The sequence below is a fragment of the Plectropomus leopardus genome, chromosome 1, assembly GCF_026936395.1.
Source record: "Plectropomus leopardus strain MGB_pleo_1.0 chromosome 1, ASM2693639v1, whole genome shotgun sequence".
Classification (NCBI taxonomy): Eukaryota; Metazoa; Chordata; class Actinopteri; order Perciformes; family Serranidae; genus Plectropomus; species Plectropomus leopardus.
In genome coordinates this window covers 22,033,842-22,054,631 of record NC_142176.1, presented here as the reverse complement: position 1 = coordinate 22,054,631, position 20,790 = coordinate 22,033,842, and the positions used below count along the sequence as shown (strand labels likewise).

The 20,790-nt window shown below is 39.3% G+C and overlaps 1 protein-coding gene across 4 annotated transcripts in view; it reads left to right on the top strand.

Moving 5' to 3' along the window:
- zfhx3b (zinc finger homeobox 3b) overlaps nt 1-20,790 on the top strand; it is a 321,985-nt gene that overhangs the window by 285,981 nt on the left and 15,214 nt on the right. For 3 of the 4 annotated variants that reach the window (XM_042489953.2, XM_042490018.2, XM_042489873.2), the window contains 3 exons: nt 4,210-4,317; nt 17,282-17,418; nt 17,956-18,156. In XM_042489953.2, the coding sequence (XP_042345887.2) occupies nt 4,210-4,317; nt 17,282-17,418; nt 17,956-18,156 (446 nt within the window). The remainder of the gene's footprint in view (nt 1-4,209; nt 4,318-17,281; nt 17,419-17,955; nt 18,157-20,790) is intronic. The other variant, XM_042490101.2, reaches the window with a different exon arrangement.

The window sequence follows — 20,790 nt, the reverse complement described above, 5'->3', positions numbered from 1 at the left end:
TCAATAATCATAATGAGAGTAATGAGAGCTTAGACACACAGCTCCACACAAGAGCCCAGAGAGAAGCAGAGCTCAGCCCTACTCGAGAGCCGGAGAGAGGGAGAAGCTCCGCTTAGTCCCCGAGCTGGTTCTCCAGGACTTACGAAAGCCAGGACAGACAGACAAGACAGTGTTGTTGACTGAGATACTGTACGTGCAACAAAAAAGAGCAGGCTGTCACTGGTGTTTGAGGAAGACTGGAGCCATTCTCAGGTAGGACTGGAATTCTGTACTTTTAGAAAGGCAGTTATCATCATAGCAGTGTATTCTGCTGAGGCCGAGGATGGAGGAGGAGCCTGACCTAGTGAAAGATATCTAGAGTGACTATTATTACTTGCTGCTGCTCTTCTCTACAGTCTGGGAAGGAATACTGGAAAGTGCAGTGGTTACCATCAATTATTTATTAGGCCGTTTGTGCTTGTCAGTCTGATTAGCATTAGTGTAATCACTGCTCTTCAGGGGAAAGGAAGGCAGCTCTCTCTCATCTGAAGGTAATCTTGCCGTTTTCAGTGTCTCATCTTCACCGGACGCCTCTTGCATAGCATCTGCTTTTGTCATCTCCACATATTTCTTCCCTTTTCCCCCTTCCCCGTGTGTTTCTGTCTGTTGCTGCTCGGCCCCTTCCCCCTGCACCTCATTAATGTGTGTGAGCAAGTTGCTCTCTCCCAGCTTGTATAGAGTGACACCTATGGGCCAGATTAAGCCTCTGCACTCGCTGGCAAAGCACGAGGGGAAGGCTGCTGAGTGTCTGTCTGTATGGTGTGTATATGTGTGTGCGTGTGTCTGTGAGACGTTGGAACAGAGAGCCCATGGACTGTCCCCACTGAATGACTGGCAGAGCAAAGCTGATATTTATATGCTCAGAACAGATGAGTGTAATCTCTGTGTCGGCAATGGGTTTATTCAGCTTGCATGATTAGATTAATGGAACTGTTTCATATCATTGTATTAGGATGGTTAATGAAGACAATTAATTAGAAGACAACCTTCAGGCTATTGTCCTTAACATCTCTCAGATTTGGGTTAGAAATGGCCTGCTGCCATAGCTTTGAGTGTTTCTCCTCATCTATTTTCAGAGTTAATCTATGGCTACAGTTTTAGTGTCTCTTCCATTTGCATCCTACTCTTAGGCCACTCATGACCTTTCATTAATTATGGTCGGCCTGGCTTTAATCATTCTGTAATACCGTTGGAGATGAGATGAGAAATAGGCAAAGCCATTTGCCACTTAAAGATGTAACGCTGCTCCTGGAATTAAATGTCTGCATTTCTGCATAAATTATGGACGGGGCTCTGTGTTGCATGTGCTAAAAGTGTCATATACGTTGATTAAACATCTAAATAAAGAAGAATTGAAAACATGAGGAGGAAAAAATATCAGCGTGAGCGTGTACAGTATGTGTGCAGGAAGTTGGGGGTGGGTACAGGGAAGCTGAATAGCATTATAATGTTGGCTGCCTATCACAGTAATGTTTAAGCACAAAGTGTGTATTAATGTGTAGGTGGGGAATTAGTCTCACTACAAGTGTCACATAGCTAAGAAATGACACCTTGCCCCATTTTTAAAGGTGAAAAAATTTACCTGGGGATTATTTTGTAATCTGAGCACCTATGCAGCTGCACAGTATCCTAATTCTCGCCGAGTTGTGGGTATTTATGCAGGCAGGAGTTAGATGGGATTTCAGGACTCGGTAGGAGATCTGGGAATGTTTAAGATCCGCCTCACCAGCATGGGATGGGTTGTGCTGGATGGAATTCATGGGTTGCCTTGGAAACATAATAGAAACATGGTTAAAAATAAAAAGAATAAAATGTATTCATGTGTGTGGGATCAGGGGAACACTTAAATATGCTTTTTACAAGGAGTCAGTCATCCCTTTTAAATATGTTTATTTAAACACAGGATCATTGGATCACAGGATCGGCTTTTAGCAGTAATGTGTAACAACACAATCCAGACACCAATCACCGCTCAGAGAGCCGTCTTACAGCATGTGTACAAGCGGGCATGAAATGGAAGCTCCTGTCCTGCTATAATACCAAGGTGTTTTCTATTGACTTCTGTAATTTTTTTTTACTCAATAACTTCATACGTGTAAACATGCATAATGAAATTATATGTTTTTGTAGTGTGTAATCAGTCAACCCTTATCAAGTAAGACAGCACTGTAACAATTTTTCTCGTAAAATTTCACTCGTAGTTGTCACCATAATACTGTTATTTAACAGTGGCACTACTGTGTTTACTTCAGTAGTACATTACTGTTACATCTATTGCAGTATTGTACAGTAGAGGGTTAGGTTTAAAGTGTAATACTGTAGCTAACCTGCATGTGGCTTCTGTCCCTCTGTTCGGCCTACTTTTGGTAAAATGAAAAATACTGCGTAATGCTGTGAAATCATGTAGCAGCCCATTGTTTATGTAAACTGTTGTTTTGACTTCAAAAAGCATTAACATTTACGATGTTTTACTGTATTATGGAAAAAATAGTATTTTACCGTTTGAATTTGGCTGTATTTTTACAGTAGTTTGTTACAGTCATTTCATGTGTCTTTAAATAGCCGAACACGTCGTTGGTACTTTTTAAATATCTAACCCTTTTTGTAGTCTACTGAGAAAAAGGCAGTTGATTTTCTTCACATACACAGAAGAATAAATAGTAAGAAAGAAAACTATAATTTCATTTAATGTATTTTTGCATTTATGACTTATTTGCATAAAGCATCTCCATTTACCCTTTTGGGAGAAAAATAGTTTCTGAATATTCTATCTATGAATAAGACTCGTTATCAGAAAAGGGGACAGGGAGAATAGCCATGTGTTCAAGAGACGCACGAGTGTTCAGAGTTTATCTGTGATAATGACCCTTACCAGAGTTTGAGAATACGATGTCAACTCTATATACAGTGTATGCAATGTTTCACAACAGACGGGATAAACAGTGAGTGTTGGGATAATGTAACGTCATAAAAGTGGTTTTGGCTGTGGGTAGTCATGTGGTGAGCTAAGATTGGATGTGTGATGACTGCAGGGCTGAATACTTGAACAGGATATTTCAGTAGCTGTTGTAGCATTGTCAATATATCAATAGCTCATAGAGTAGAGACCTGAGCATGAAAGCATTTTCAAAAGAGCATTTAAGTACATTTGCTGTGAATTAGCTGACGTGTGTAATAACTGATAGGGCCTATTGACTGCGGCCTAGTTTACTGTTGTCAAATCAATGCTATTGCATGCAAGTCCCACTACTTTTAAACAAACTTAACAGGCAGAGGGGATGTTCAGGGGGCACTGGAGGGAAATAAACAAGATTGATGCCCTTTTTATTATCTGTTTTTGCTATCTTTTCCTCTGTGTGTTACTTACAAATGGCGTTATCGGATATCCATTGTTTGGACTTCGATGCGCCTAAATGGCCTAATATATCGAGCTGAGGCTTTTAAGGTGGTTACAGGGGATTTCTGCCTTTGACTTGACATAAAAATAAAATGATTTGTGGCTCTGAAAGTTTTAAATATTTATGATTTTTTTTTTGCATTAGTAGGATAGAAGATGTGAAATGAGGCTTGTATTGGTAAGTAACATAGCAGATTGCAGCAGGCAATGTATGTATGTGTGTGTTGTGGTCATGTGTGAGAAAGAGAATGGGGGCTTGTCCTCTATAAGGTCTTCCTTTTGAAGAATACTGCTCACACAATTATTTTTCCGTCTGCCCACTTCAGGCCACATGTGTGCTTTTCTTCCGCAGTTTTATGTCCACATTTAACAGAGGAAACCAAATTTGTGTCACGGTTTTGAATCCATGGAGAAATGCAATAAATTAGCTCTCAAAACAATAAACTATACAGATATAATAGTAACATGACAACAACAACAACAATAATAATTATAACAACAATAATAAGAAGAATAAATATTTTCCTCTAATCTTCCCCTATAATTACACCCCGATTTTATAATTCTTGTCAAAACAAATTTCACAGTGATAATCAGACAGCACAGGACAGAAAGCAGATTCTGCCCTCTTTGTCTGCTAGCCTTGCAACTGTGTGTCAGCATATGTAATTGTTGCAAGCTCCTATAGAAAAAAACGCTACCGTCCCTTTAAGTGCTTCCACCAATTCTGATGGCGTGGTAATTTACATATCCCGTCCTCCCTCCCCCTTCAGGAGAGCTGAGTGAGGATGTGGAGGCTGCTAGTGAGACCACCACAGACCAGGAGGACCAAACCAAAGACAGAGAAAGTGGGGGGGAGAAGGAGCTCACCAAAGGGACAGGTAAGGCCAATATTTTCACCACACACATTTAGGAAAGATGTGGGCCTGCACCTGAATGGGACTGGACAACAGGCCTTTTGTCTAATTAAAGTACATATTTTTTTAAACAAAATACTAAGAGCCTTTTTAAGCATTTTAAAAACTCTCTAAAAAACTCCCTAAATTCAATTCTAGTTTTCAAACACTGCACTTTGATGTTGCAGGTTTCCAGGCATTAAATCCTTTCAGATACAGTGAGGATAAACTATCAATTTAGGTAATATGTTCAGGTGACATGTGACCCATGTTTTGCCTTAGCTCAATAGGTGATGTGAAGAGAGGGGCCTGCATGCGTAATTCCAGCTGAGCCATGTGTGTACACACATGTGATAGCAATGCCCCCTTCTAAACTTTGCTGCACACACACACAGGAGCACAGACAACACGTACCTGTGTTTAATGTTATCAGATCAGGATGGTTTTATCTGTGGGCGTCTTTATTGACAGGTGGAGGTGGTGAATCCTGAGCAGTGGGTTGGGCTTGGGGTGAAGGGAGGAGCTTAACAATCTCTGGTCAAGAGTCTCAAAAAGCGTTTTGAGGATTTTTGGAAGCATTTTAGGTTGAAATATTACTTTTTAAAAAAAAATTCAAATTAGGTGATGTGTCCAGTTTGAAAAGATCATTATGCATGTGTGGATTTTTTTTGTATTCAGTTTGCTGGGCCAGTTGTGACAAAAAAAAGTTTTAAAGCTTAAGTAATAATTGACTTTTTGAATGATTAGAAACGTCCTGTATTGTTCTGACAGGATTGTTGACAATGGAAGAAGACAGCACTGATGATAGTACAAGGACACGTTGGAAAAAATTTAATCAAGAACAGTTTTAAGAATAATGTTATTAGTAGAACCAGCATAGACGCTAACACACGAATACACTGATAGTCTGTGTGGAGTTGGTGGTATAGTTTTTCCATATATTGTCAGATGTGTGAAAGATGTTTAAATTTGCAGTACTTTTGATTAGGGCTGTGCTATATGGACAAAGTCAAATATCACAATATTTTTGATCAAATACCTTGATATCTATACTGCGGCACTATTGTAGGGTTGACTACTAGTGCTTTCACAAAACATTTCCACAATAATATTTTTTGCTAAATAATCAGCAGAAATGTGGATATAATGTCTAAATGTGTACAAGCAAAAAATAGAAAACTAGTACAGTCTGCTAAGTTCAGAAAATTACATCACTTTATTGTAATGCAGCCTTTTAAACCAGAAAAAGAAAACATTTAATATATTATGATACCCAAAATCCAAGATGATATTTAGTCTCATATCACAACAGTGGTGTCATTAGGCCTTGGTGTCCATGGCTTCAGACCCAAATGTTGTAGAAATAGCCCTGATTCTAAATATGTAAGCTATATATGTTTCAAAAATAAGAATAGGCCTAATAATGAATATCTAAAAATGTTCTGTTCATACTTGTACTCGTATTTCACCACATACATTTATACATTTAACTATTTTTCCAACTGTACTTAGTCAAATTATAATGATAATATTTCTAAGGCATTCTGTGCTCAGTTCTAACATGTACTAACATTTTTCTCATCACAATACATAATTAATAACATAATTAAAACATAATTTAAGTGGAAAGTTAAAAAAAAAAAAAAAAAAAAAAGGTTTTAAGGATAGATAAGGTGCAAGTGTGCATGAAAAGCATTAAATGAATTTTGCCCCCCCCCCACTGAAGCCCCCAAGGTCCTCAAATCCTAGAAACGATATCGATATAATATTGATATATCAACCAGCCTTACTTTTAATGCAGTATTTATGCAGCTACCTTTCAAACTGTGCTGCCCAACTTAATTTCCTTGACATGAATAAAGCATAGTCTCAAAGTTTAATGAGAAATTTAAAGCAAGAATCTAAAACTTTTGCTTTTGTCCCACATAGCATAAAGTGTCTGTGCATCACTGCGTCTAATTATATATAAGCTTTTGTTTACCTATTTCTGAAACGTCAGTGTAAATGAAATATAGTTTCATTTTTCTTTTTTATGCACAATTTACTTTGTGCGCCAGTGTAAGAAAAACAATGATGGCAGTTAAGACATCTCTTATTCAATAGAAGAGATTTCTGATAATGATGACACTGAACAGTAACAGGCCTGGATAGATGCTTCTCACTTGTCTAACTTCTTGTGTTACTGCAGGATGTTTTGATTTACACTAGTCAGGTTAAAAGCTGGAAAACAATTCAGACCTTTTGCATACCTAAGTTTTTTATAAAGTGTAGGGAAAAAAAACTTCATCACAGTGTTTGAAGCCCAGCCTTTGTAAAATGTCTTTGATATTCGAACTTCTATTTTAAATGAGGCTGAGTTGTTTGTGCTCTTTGAAAGGGCGACACTCTTCTTTGATGGAAGAAATAATGATATGCATGCCTGACTGAATATGGCTAAAAGTATGTTTTAGCACATCAAAATAAAGCACTTTAAAAAGCATTAAAATGAGCTGGCCGATTAATAATTCACTCATACCTGTGGTGCACAGGAAGACGACTCCTCGCATTAGGATTCCTCCTTTTTGAAAGGCATGCAATTTGATACAAGCATATTCAGTTCCTTTCCTCCCCTCTGTCAGTCGCTAATCACCAAATAAGTGTGTTTCTGTGTTTTCACAAAGGAAATATGTGCTTGCATATGAAAAATTTACAGCTTCCCAGCAGCTTATTAGAAACGCTTAGTTAAAAATAGCATGTGCATTAGGGAACCAGGTCTGAGGTTCTGTTTGATGTCAGTGAAAAGGTGGGTGGGTAGGTTGGGGTGGTGGGTTCAAGGCTGTGTTGTCAGCAAAAGGTAGACAGCTGTAGTTTAATGGAAGGGTCCCTTTTTGTACTTCAAACTTTTTGTGATTGATGAATACAATGCCAATTCAAGGCAGGTGCAGAAAACCTATCTTGCAGGGGAAAAAAGCGAGGACGACCTCACAATGCATTTGGTAAACAGAGGAGCACTTGTTTGGGCTCGTGATTGTCTGAAGATGTTTCTACAGTAGGCGTACAAAAGGTGTGTGTATGTTAGAATATGGTGTACGAGCGTCTTGGCCAACCTGTTATTTATCTGAAAGGTGCTCGCTCTCCCACTGTCTGAGGCTGGGCTGTTTCTAAGGTCCATCATTAGAACTACTGAAGTATTTCTTCTCATCGTTGTCATGTAGCTGTTGGAACAGAGCACAACATTGTTCCTTTACAAATGACAGTCACTGTCAGACAGACGGCATTAGCGAACACAGAAAAAAGGCTTCCTCCTTTTTAAAGCCACTGTCAATCTTATTTTCTCTTTCTTGTTCCGCAGCTCCTCAGTATTCATTAAAATCATTTAGAGGTACATCAGAAGCCTTTGTAAAATGCATATGTATTCAGCATGTCATCTCTTGAAAGATGCCTTCATTATCCTGTTGTTTTTTATTTATCTCAAAGATAATACACATATGTACATGAACAGGCACTCAGACATATGTAAATGTCATATGCTCCTAACACCGCAGGCAATATGTGTTGCAACTTTTTTGTAATGATACAGTATATTATCATAAGAACATATTCTGAGAAAAGAAAATACAAATTATGAGTAGAAGTAAATATAAGTGGAATACTAAAATCTTAATGTATTTGGACAAAGATTTTCACATTGGTCGTAGACGCGATTTAATCATCCTGCATGATTAGTAATTCACAGGGTCATTTTTTTCATGGAAGGTATGAAATATGTATAAACGGATAGCCATGAGGCTGTCTCCTCTCTCCTCACACCTTCTTCACCTAGCTGAGAGACAGCACCGGGAAGAAGGGAAGAGCTTCTGCATATAGGGACGGGATCCTCTCCTTCATTAAAGCGGGTGGTGTATTTATGCAGCAGCTGAATGTATGGGGGTGCAACAAGGAGAAAGGCAGGGTGGCAAGTATAGGAGAGATAGGGAGGTGAAGGGAGCAGAAACAGGAGGAAGGAGGGGAATTGTTAATATACCTGCAGACTCGGACAATTTGATTTGACATATTTAACATAAATGTGTGGGGAAAGGTACTGAAAGTTGTCGGGGGGTGCAGGGAAAGAGGGAAGGAGAAGTAGAAGATTCTCATCCTCAGAAATTGAGCTTGATAAATAATTCTTTCATACCTTTTTTTCCCTTACATTCAATTTATTGGAGCAAAAGGCGAGGTGGGGGGAAATATGATTTTCCAACCTGGGTCATCCAGATTCCAAGACCAGTAAAAAAAAAATTCACTTCTTACTGAAAACATGTATAGACTGTATACAGTGAATGTTTGTAACTTGCAGTTTGAAGTATCTACTCTAGGTTGATGATTATTTAAACACACCAACAGTTATTTAATATTTAATATGTTTAATATTGCACTCAAACATGTCCCATTTGCTTGGTTAACCATGTGCACAGTCCTCAAAGTCATTTATCATTTAGCAAGATGCAAGATATGTGAAGTTAGTCAGAATAACAGAGAATAAGGGTTTGTTCAGGTCAAATAACCTGAGCAAAAAAGAACTTCATCACGCTGTAAATCCTGCATATTCTCAGAAATTGCGAAGTTTGTTTCTAATATTTATGTTAATTATTGCATTTTCTTAAATCATGAACCATCATCACAGACTTTTCACAGTTCTTTATTCACACATGCACAGAGCACATGTTTGTCTGCAGTGAATCACAGGGCACATATGAAAGATATCCTGCATTTTGGTGTATTTTTATGCATTCATTTGTGCCTTCTATGTATCAGTTGAAGATGGAAATTTCTTTAGTTTCATAAGAATAAACCCCCCTTGCTGCTTTCATGTTTAAATTCGGGGGACAAATGTTCATGTTCTAAATATTTAAGATGGACGTGTCCCTCGTAGAATCTATGTCCATTACTATTCCGTCTTCCTATTTACCAAAGCCATGCTGGACTTTGTCTGTGTTAGCTCAGGCTTAAATGTTAGCATTGTTAAAGTGTGTAGGAGTATTTTGACATAGTTTTGTGGAGCACCAATTAAAGGTGACAAGCAGCATTCGATTTGCTGCTGCACATTGTTTTTACACATCCTGTGTACAAATAGTGCATATTATGGTATTTTCCTACTTCATTATGCTAGAAAACATAATTTTTACCTCTTACATGTCGAGCATGATAAATTAAATCAGAATAGGTGGAAGCTATATTTATACATAATTAAACCTTTACACATTTCACACAGTACACCCACTGCAGAGGTGTTTTGTTGTTAAGTTTGAAGAATGAACTGTAGACTTGTAAAAGATGATAACAGAGAAAGTGTCATGACATAGTAACAAATAATGGTATGTTAAAGCTAGACATTTTCTTGCAGATGTTTTAAAATATTGATCTGATTATTTGTTAGCACACACAGAGGGTTTCCACACAGGCCAGCCAAAAACAAAAAGCTCAAAATTGCATTCAGTTAAATGTTGACACTATTCCTATGAAACTGTTTAGATAGAGACTATGGCAGCTGTGTGTGCTTGTATAACTCTGTGTGTTTTCGGTTCCACATCCACCTATGTGTCTGTATAAATGTGCTTCAGCATGCACATGTGCACATGTAGGTGTGCAGGAGAAGCAGATGTTATGCTGCACACTAGATGCTGCATTTAGTCTGTATAATGAACATGATGATTAGCATCCCCTAGACCTAGCACCGTGGCATTGCAGTCTTCTCATTTTTTATTGTGCTCTGTATTGTGCTGTTAGTCTTCCAGTGCTGCTCATTCAGAAACAGACATACAAACTGTTATGGATTGTTATCCATATAACAGTGCAGATATGTAGATTTAATATTAGCTGTGGTTGATGCTTATGGTTAGTTACAATCAAATTATTCAGGTTTTATGTTATTGTTACTATAAACTGGGAAACATTCAGCAAGTGATTTGTTATTGCTTTTAAACCCTAAGTAGTTTGAGAAATCAGGAGACAGAGCAGTGAAAATGTTTACATATTCATATCACGTCCTTTGAGTGCTTGTCATCCCTCAAATTGTAATTCCTTTTGTCTTTGAAGATAATAGGCCATAAATTGTCCTTGTTTGTGAGCCAACTCCCTGAAAGCTCAGTGTTTATGAGTTTTACCACGGGGTGTCTAATGGGCAAGCACCAGTGCTGTGTCTCGGAGCGTCCTATAAAGGTGAACGCTATGTCATCCTGTTGTTCAGTGGCCTGAAGATTAATAACGCCCCTGCTAATTAATATCTCCTCTCAATTTCTTCATGTCGGATTTGCCTTTCTTGCAATAATGTCATTAGGATGCATAACTCTCTCATACTGCACAGTTTAGTGTTTTGTTCTTGGAGTTTGTAAATAAAAGGAAATTATTTCATATGTAGCTTCAATATTAGTTCAAGGTTTCAGTTTTCTTGTATTTCTTTTTAATGGATGCAGAATAATTACCTGAGGAATATAAGATGAAATGGAACACTGGCCTTTATTGCTCTGGGCGCTGACACAGGCTATAGATTAAAAACCTGGATAGAAATGGAAAAAGGAAAAGACAATATTCAGGTATTGTTAGCATAGCATTAAAAAAGAATGAATTGTAGCACTGGGGGAGTTGAATCATCTCCATATTAATGGCCAGCTTGCAGAGGGAATAGAGGTTAGGATTTTCAACATTGCGAGAAGCAGAGGTCCCTCAGAAGCCCTCTGCAGTGTGAAGGTGAAAGGTTTTGGGGATCAGAGGACAGACTTTTCAGAAAGTGTACCACTGAGGTTCAGTATGCAGAGGAATTGTGTACTGAGCTTGAAATGATTGGCAGACTGTGGCTGTTCTGGGCAAAGTTACAGTAAAGTTATGCAGTCTCGCTGGCGTGGACGGACTGGATGATAGGTTGCGCTTTTTTACAACCGGAGGCCTGAAACTGCCACGGCAAGACAGGAACTGTGGAAATGAGGGGGCAGAGGCTCCGGAGATGATGAGGACCCCATGTCAGTCAGTAGGAGGGGAATTCCCCTCCAAAACTCCAGGAATCTTTTTCCCATCTTCCACTTCTTTACATATTATTTACTGTAACTGAGAATATGGATAACCTCTGCAAAGGACAAGCAGATTAATGGCAGCTGTGATTGCACTCCTGGAAGATTTCAATGGCAGATGACCTGTTGTGGTTAATTCAGTCTGTGCTGTGTCAGTCACTCTGCCCAATAGGCATCTTTTTTCCCCTTTAAAAGCACAACGAGGCTGTGATTGCTCCAGAGACCGCTGCAGTGTGCTGACAGCCCCTTTGCTGCCTGAATAATACTGTCCAGCTATGGGAGGTGAGACAAGGTGCCAAAGTCCAATTCACTTACGGGACTCGACAGCACAAAAGCCTCTGGTTTACGGAAAAGGGGCATGAATTAATAATCACCTAATTGACTCTTAGGTTTTTTTTTCTCCACTTGTGCCCAGCCTTTTGTGCTTTCAAACAAAAGCCCACCCTGTGTATCTGTCAGAAGAGGTTTGGTGTGGATGGGGGATCTGTGTCTAATGACCAGGCAGAAGAGGTCAGGGGAACAGACAGACCCCTGACAGACATTAAGGTCACTGACGGAGGGGCAGCCTGTGGTGGTCTCTGTGGATGACTACTTATGAATGGGACAAGAAGTTATTAATCTAACCAACTGCAAGGTTTAAATACAAAAGTCTTCTATTTTATGCCAAACATTATCACCAAGGAAGCTCTTAAAATGTCCATAACAGTCACACAGGGCCCAGAGATGAGACTATCTTCAAGAGTAACTTCCAGAGTGACAGCAATATATATACATTTATATGGCAGTTACACTCAACAGTATAACATCAGAAAACCGTTTCTCATCAAATGGTCTACAACCAAGCAGAAGTTAATTGACACATATCTTATATGCTCGACATTTTTCTTTCCTTTTTTTAAACATTGCCTTTGTTTTTATGCCATAACGAACCCAGGGCTGAATCAACAAATGTACCAGTATTTGATAATATAAATGCCCCCCCAACAAAAAAGAAAAGAAAAGACAAGAAAAGAAAATAATAAGCTTTAATTTTCCTCTCCTTTTTTCTTTCCTGAATACTGATAAACCACTGTTGTTTGAATATTTTGTTTTATTCATTATTTCTGTTATTCTTTTTCATATCGATTATTAATTTCTTTTTCTCTGTGTTGTTTGTCAAAACTGGATATTACTTTTCTTATCTTGTCTCTATGTTGGATACAAAGCACTGTCATGTCAATGTAAACATTAGCCACCCTTATACAGCTATAGCTTACTTTTCTAGTTGTTGTCAGCTATATTGTCAAGGTATCCATGGCATATCTCACCAGAGTCCTTTTCTGTTCTTTCTTGACAGTGCGTTGCTCCTGTAATAGGCCATCAGGACTCAATGTTTTGGTCATTGGTTCTGATCTCTGGTTCATACCGTAGAGCCATGTGTCTAACATGTACATATCTACGCTCGGACACCAGTGTCCAATCTGCCACGTTAGGCTGTGTCGTATGACCACAAAAAAAAAAAAAATCTCTATTTCATTCCCAGCTATTCAATGTCTCAGCCACTTTTTCATCACCCTTGACACAGAAAAACAGGATACAGTAGTTGGATGTTAGTCATGGTGCCGGTGATGGTGTCGGGGTGTAGGGTTCTTAAGAGAGGGCGATTGATCAGATTTATGGAGTCCTAATTGGCCATGACGAGAAAGACTGTGTGTAAGTAAGCCTCCCCAGCCCTCCATCTGTCCCTCTCTCTCACACACACACCAACATAAAACACCCTGAGCTAGAGAGCAGGTTTGGGCCCCTTCTACAGCAGCTCTCCAGTGCTGTAGCATAAACAGCCACTTGTTTCACCTCTCTGGTGCTTATTGAGTAATTGTGGAAGTGGAATATACTTATAATCAATTATGTTTATCCTCTTAATCACCAGGCTGAGAGGATACTTGTGTCTACTTAATCCACACTTACTTTCTGTATTGTATGTATGTACTTAACAGCTGCAGCACAAGCCCTATGTCACCTGCTCTTTGAGGCTTAGAATTTCTTTTTATGGCACCTCGCTCTGTTACAAAAGTTAAAGGGAAACTACACCAATTATCAAAATTCATGCATGGTATTCCTATGGTTTAAGACAATCAAAAAAAAGCAGTGAAAGGCAACAACTCTCTCCCAAATCCATAATCTAGAGTAATAAAACTCTGTGATGTCATGGGGTATATAGCCTGGAGCTGTTTCACAGACAATAGATTGGGAAAGATGTCATAGATGACACAGAGAGTCCACAGGGGAATGTTCTGAGAATAAGCCGAATTACAGTGTTTATTTACAATAACTTCCAGATAGAAAACCACCGTGTCACGTACATACACAACTCTGCCTTAACTGATTAATTTTAAGCCACCTAACCCTCAACCCCCTCCTTGAAAAACAGTTTAAGTTTAAGCTATAATTACAATATTTTCAGTGCCTTACCTTGCCATAAGTCAGCCGACCGACAGGAATTTGAGGCTGTTATATCAAAAACACCAGACTCCAGTGAGAAAATTGTCATTTTACTTCACCAAACAGCAAAGTTGCTGCTCTTCGCTGTGTTCATCAGCTGTTATGTAAGGTAAAGCAGAGCAAATGTTGAAATATAGTGTAAACTTAAATTGATATTGATGTTTTTAGGTGGCTAAAATATTTTTTACTGCAGCCCCATCCACAGCAGGACATTGCTTAGCCTCTGTGCTAGTAGATTTGGTTTATCGAAGACGTTAGCAAAGAAACACAGTTCATAGCAGCTTAAGACTTTATAGTCTATGACATCACGCGTTTTGACACTTGAGACTCTGGACTCTGACTTTGAGGGAGTAACTGATGTTCACAAATGTTGATTAAACCTTATGAGGTTATGGAAATAACATTCATGTGCTTAATTTAGATGGTGTTCCCTTTTAAGTCATTTCCATTGAATGACAATTATGCATTTTGAGGTTGTAGCGCCTGCTTTGCTTGTTTCTGTCTGGCCATGCACAAATGCAATGCAGCATTTTGTACAATTAAGAGCAGGTGCCTAAAAATGAAATCTGATATTAATAGTTCTGGCAGATTCTGTTGGATTTAGGCTACTGTTTGGCTCTTTTGACTTTGAGAGCAGTTAGTTTTCTTTTCCTGACTTGTATCTGTGAGGCTTCTGGTGAAAGTCAAAAGTTGCTTATTGAGCTGCTGAATGGGAGACAAAATAACAAGATGCAAAGATCAGTGTTTCCTAACTAACTCAATAAGCCATCTGAAAGAAAAATAAGTTTGTTAAAGAAAATATATTATCATTAGTAAATGGAGCTAGTACCCTTGAGCATATGAAAGATCAAGCAGGCTGTTGAGATGTGAGGATGACCACAGATGACCGTTGTTTTCCTCAAGAGATGAGTTCAGGGGAAGTAGGAGTGGACTGAAGTGGAGTTGAGGAGGAGGAGTGAGGACAGTGCCATGACTGAGAGGTTAATGTCAGGGAATGGGAGGTTCCTTTTGTTTAACATTCCCTTTGTTTATTGGCGGATGTGTTTAATAGGATTGACTGTGACTGGACCCTAATAGGGCCTCCCTGGCTGATCCCAGTGTCTCTGGGAGATCTCGCAGGCTGCTCTGTCCAAAGCCAGGTCCCCCACTGGGTAATCAGCTCAGCTGCCCCTGTCCTGATTGGAGCTGACATTTTAATGTCTGGAGCAGGAGCGTGGTCAGCCCTGCTTAACCTGACCCCCCGCCAAACCACCCCCTCCCCTACCGATGCCCTCTGTTCTCAATTTGCCCTTCCAGGACTGTACAAATCAGGCCAAATTTAACTCTTTATGGGCTTGTTAGGGGGTTGGCAAGACACCTCCTTAAGTTTCACAGTGAATTCTTTCCACTGGTGACAAAGTGTGATGCTATTGCAGCTCCCCCATGCTGGCTCCATGAGGATTTAGCGCCTCTGCAACCCTGAGTGCTCAACTGTGATGTATCTCTGTCTGCCACCTCTAGTTCCTCTTTCTATTTATAAAGTAGTAGTTTTAAATTGGTTAACAGGGGCTCTTGTGTAAGGCTTTGCTCTAAGACTTGCTATTTTTATTAATATCTTTGCATTAAAATAATTAGCCGTATGTTTCCGTTTGTGAGCTCGTGAAACACTTGAGGTAGCTGTACAGGTGACTATAATGGAATAGTTTCAGAAATTGGCAGCCAACCGACAATGGCTGCAGCCCGTTTGTTACATTTCCACAGAGTGAGCACCGAGGCATGGCTGTATCCTGTGAATATGCTTGGGTATGACTAATCATCAGTCTGATGCCATCTTTGAGCTCAGCGTCGTGTTTTTGGTCTTGAAAATCTTCAAGTCAAATGAAAGCTTGTTGTCTTGTGCGACCCAGCTTTTTTGAGGAAATATCGAGATTTGCTCAGAGGCTGGAAAAGAGGTTTTCTAATCTTGCTGTCCTCTTTTTCTCTTTGTCACAGTCCACTTGCACAGAACTACAACACAGTGGAGAAGGCTTAGCTGGTTACAGAAATAACAGTGAAACAGAATTTCACTGGCATTCCCCTGCTTATAGAAACAAAGAGCCACTGATTTTTCCAAACTGTAGTCTCTGCTAGAAATATATTAAAAATAAAAAAAAAAGATTTATTTCTCTATCCCTTAAAAATGGCACGATCAATTTGAAAATTAATGCAAATTTTATTGAGACAGAACTGTGAATATTTGTCAAAGAATCAAAAATCTGAATTAGAAGTGTTGTTAGTTTTCTTCTTACACATGCTTGTATTATAATATCAGGATCACACAAAACATTGTCATTGGAGGTACTACTTTAAGATTACACCTTGAAAATACTTTGATGAGATTTTAATATCACATCTATGTGAAACATAAAGGCCAAGTAATATAAGAGTTTATGTTTTAAGGTCCCATATTGTGAATATCTGATATATATGTGTGTGTGTGTGTGTGTGTGTGTGTGTGTGTGTGTGTGTACTGTATATATATACACATATACATATACATATATATGTGTGTGTAATTTTTAAGCAGGTATAGTTACAATTTAAATACTATGAAAGTATCAAAATGCTCAATCCACAGAGAAATGCACACAGAAACTGTGCCTTTAAACGAGCCGTCGGGACATTCATGAAGTTGTAATGTAAAAAGTGCAGTATATAAAGTTTAAAAGAGCTGCTGCAGTGCTGTTAAAATCATTTCCTGGTTGCAAAGACACCAAGAGCACAGCGGTGAAAGACCTGGAAACACTGACCAATCAGAGCACACTGGGCTTTTTCGGGAGGGGTATCACAGAGACGGACGCTAAAATAGAGCGTTTTAGACAGAGGCTAAATATAGGTATAGTCAGGCAGACAGTATGAGAAAAATAATGGCTTTTTTTACATTAAAACATATAAACATGTTCTAGAAGAAACCTAAAATACAAGTATGAACATGAAAATGAGTATATTATAAGACTTTTAAAGTTGAGTCTGATGTGGTTCTCTTTACCCCTCTTACTGTATGATGAGGTCACATGACATTTGTGTACCTTGTCTCAAGTTTAGAGACTCATGTGGACTGAAAATATGTGATGAAACCTAAAGTTGCACCCTGTGGTATATTAATATTTTCATTAGTGCTTTATGGTGTTGTATGATATCCTGACAAGGCAACATTGTCAGAGACAGCTCCCCTGTAAGCAGCATGGGAAGCAAGTAAAAAAAAAGTGTGTGTTATTTTTCATGGGGAGGCATGAGTTTGATAACAACACTTCCTCTGCCCAGTTCCCATTAAATGCAGTTATATCACATTTAAGAAAGACGTTCCAAAGCCCTTTATCCACAGTGTTATTGATTGACCTGCTCCTAGGCTGCCAAGTTCTCACCTTGTCTTGACATGTCTGCTCTCTTCTCTTTCTTTGTGTGTATCTTTGTGTGTGAATATGCAGCAGTGTCTGGCCACTCGGATCGGCACCAGTCAGATTCCCCAATCCCCTCCAAAAGGCCCTCTTCACGGTCAGAGACATCCGAGAGCCCGCTTTCCTCGAAGCGTCCCAGGACAGCTGAGAAGAGCTCTGCGGAGCAGGTGAGAGTTACAAACCATGCAATTTTGATAACATCGATGTCTTCAGATGTTCATGAAACTCTGTTTTTAAACCTCTTTGAATTATGGGACTCTTGCTAAAGGTTATCTCATTATAAGCTTGGGACTTGCACATCAATTAAAAGAAGAAATATACTTCTAATAATTTGTAGTTAGTTATCGCACTGACACTTTTTATATTATGCAGGATTCTTTTTCTCCAAATCTACTCAAAATTATTTTAGCCTTTCTGCTGCAGTTGCACTGCTAATTGTGTATAAGGTGGAAAATCAATATAGTATTTGACAGATGAGAGCACTTTGAAGTAGGTGCCAAGACTCAGTGGTGCTCAGTATTACACAGTTGTCTATGATCAGAGGGATCTGCCTGCTTGAGGGAAGGGGGCCCCCAATCTTCCGCCTGATCTACAGCTCCTCTCCTCAAGCAGGCCCACCATCCTCACAGCACCCATATCACCCCATTAACCCTCTGTGGATCTGTTTTTAACACCCCCCCTCTCTCTGTCTCTCTATCACCCAGATGTACCAGTGCCCCTACTGCAAGTTCACCAACACGGACCTGAATCGTCTCAGAATGCACGTGATGACGCAGCACTCTGTCCAGCCGATGTTACGCTGCCCGTTATGCCAGGACATGCTCAACAACAAGATCCACCTGCAGTTCCACCTTACACACCTCCACAGTGTGGCTCCTGACTGTGTGGATAAGCTTATTGCCACAGTGAGTTGTGTTTATTTTGCGTATGATTGGATCCTGGGTGGTTGGAAAGGTCCATTTTCATTCTTATGTTTCTCAGCCAGAGATGCTTTTGAATTCTTTTCTTTACCAACCTGCATATTTTGAGGTAACCTGAAGTTGGCCTGTGTTTTGTTAGATTGGCATGTATTAAGTTGGAATGGCAAGCAGACATAGCCGCAGCAAATAGAATGCATAAGTACTTTAGGAAACGCATTTTCCATAATTTCTATAAGTCAGAGAATGCAGAGGAGGAAAAGCACAATAGATGAATAAATGTATGGCCATCTGGGTAAGCTGTATTGCATACATAGCAGCAGTCTAAGTTTTGATTACAATTTCTCCATCCACTCTGTTCCATATTGTGTCTGTCATTATCTTCACAGTCATTTATCGGAAACCGCAGCCAGTTGAAGCTGTGCTGTATAGGCCCAACATATTGCTACTTATGCACATTATGGCCCATCAGATTGCAGTGGGTCAGGTCAAGGACCTGTGTAAGGATCCAGCAATGCCAAGAAGATGAGTCACTCGCTCTTAATCAATCCCTCGCCCTGGAGTGGCTGCCTAGCTGTGAGAACAATTGTCATTCCCATCTTCCGTCCTCTAAATTGCCAACATTCAGTCCTTTTATCAAACACAAAGAATGCTGTTAATTGTGAAATGGCTGCAGGCAATCCCATTGGCTCATTGGAAATGATTGGGCCTTTTTAAGATGCATATTTTCCCCGTCTTTTTCATTGTCTTAATGTGCCTATCATCAGAGAGCCTTTCTCCAGCTTGCTTCTAATCACAGTCATTTGGGGAGGGGAACTCATGATCTGTTTTTGTATTTTTTTAATGTTTTCAAAAGGAGCCGGTCTCTTAGCTCCCTGTTCATTTATGACTACGCTGACATTCTAGCCATGTCTGTGATCACCTGTGTGCTAGTCAAAACAAAGCTTTTCATGATGAATATGTTTAAATAATTGTGACACAGATTAGTCAGGATTTAATGAACCATTTCCCCACTTCATGAAATTCAAGTACAAGCAACGGAAATGCTTTTACTCACAGAAAATCAGGCCAAAATCAGGTCTCATATAAAAATGTGTGTAGAAAATAAAATGTGTCAGTGTTCAGGTCCATTCCTCAGATGCAAAATTTGTATTGTTTGTAGCTTGAGTCATGTGATCTTTGACTCTCAAGTCCTGAAGTTAGATTTATATCTGCTGCAATGCACTGGGGGACCATTTCCTACCTAGAGAGAATACTTTCTTTGCTTCCTATAATGCTAATCAAGGGAAAATAAAATTTTATTTGCCCTGTTTTCTTGTAAATCACTGAGCAAATCTTTGCTCTGTTCTATCCTGTGAAGCTAAATAGCCTGCCGGACAATCACCGAGTAAAACATTACTCTGTCTGCTGCCTAGCCATCTTCATCCCCCATCTAGAAAGTAAATGGCAAGCACATTAGTATGGTAGATGGCAATATTTATTTCTTTTATAGAGGTAGTAATGTACTGAGCCACTACAAGAGGACCGTGATAAAACAGAGGTAATATAACACACATTAAAGCTAGCACCTTTTTATAACTGGTGAATGCAGATGGAAAGGTACTTTATCCTTTTCACATGTCTAAGGAGAGGAGCCTAATTAATTCTGAAATAGGTGACTTTTATTTCTTGCCAAGCATGCATAATGATGCATTCACTCTCAACCCTTCATCCCTTCATCTACCTATCCTTTTTGCACTCCCTACTTCCTCCTTTCCTCTCTACCTCCTGTCTCTCATGCCTCTCTGTCTCATATACAGTGTACAGTACAGTGTATATGTAATATATACACACTCTCCCCCAGTCTTCCCTCTCTCGCTCTATGTCTCATTTTCTGTCTGTGTAAGATAGGGGTAATGAAAATAATTGTGCTTCATTAATTCTGAGTCTGGCTGGATGATAGCCATTTTGAACTATGTTTGCCAATTAGGCGGTCCAAATTAAAAGTGACCTTGGGATACTCTGCTCTTTCCACTAATCACCTAATGAAACAGTTGTCTAGAAACAGTCCACTTTGTAATGTAAATCATTGCTTTTTTTGTTTTGTGACTTTCATTGGTGGTTGCATTAATGTCCTGCTTTTTATTTTGAAGAGATAGAGAGGTAACAAAAACAACGAAGGAATCAGCTGGTTGTTTTCTGGTAAATTTGTGACCACACTAACCAAATCTAGTCTGCACTCTGTGATGGAAATTGTAAACTGTTCTACTTAACCTTGAAACTCCTGTTGCTTGAGGATGCTTCTGCTCCATTTGGATCTGGCCTGCAGGCTATATGATATGCCACAGTACGTTCAGCTGTGATCTCACTGTGCCCATTAGAGGAGTAATTAGAAAGCATATGGCACATATGGTAAATTAACCAGAGCATCTACCGTAAAGATTTGACGCACATACTTTTCAACATATTCCACCAGGAAACAAAAAGGAAACAAAAACCTGCAAAACAGGTGGTAAAAACAAAGGGTTACGGTGGATTGGTGTGAATTGAAATGCAGCATGTAGAGTGAAGCTGATTACTCAGTTTGTGAAGTTAATTGAAGGAAGGTGAAAAAAAAGAGAACCTCATCTTCCAACCTCACCC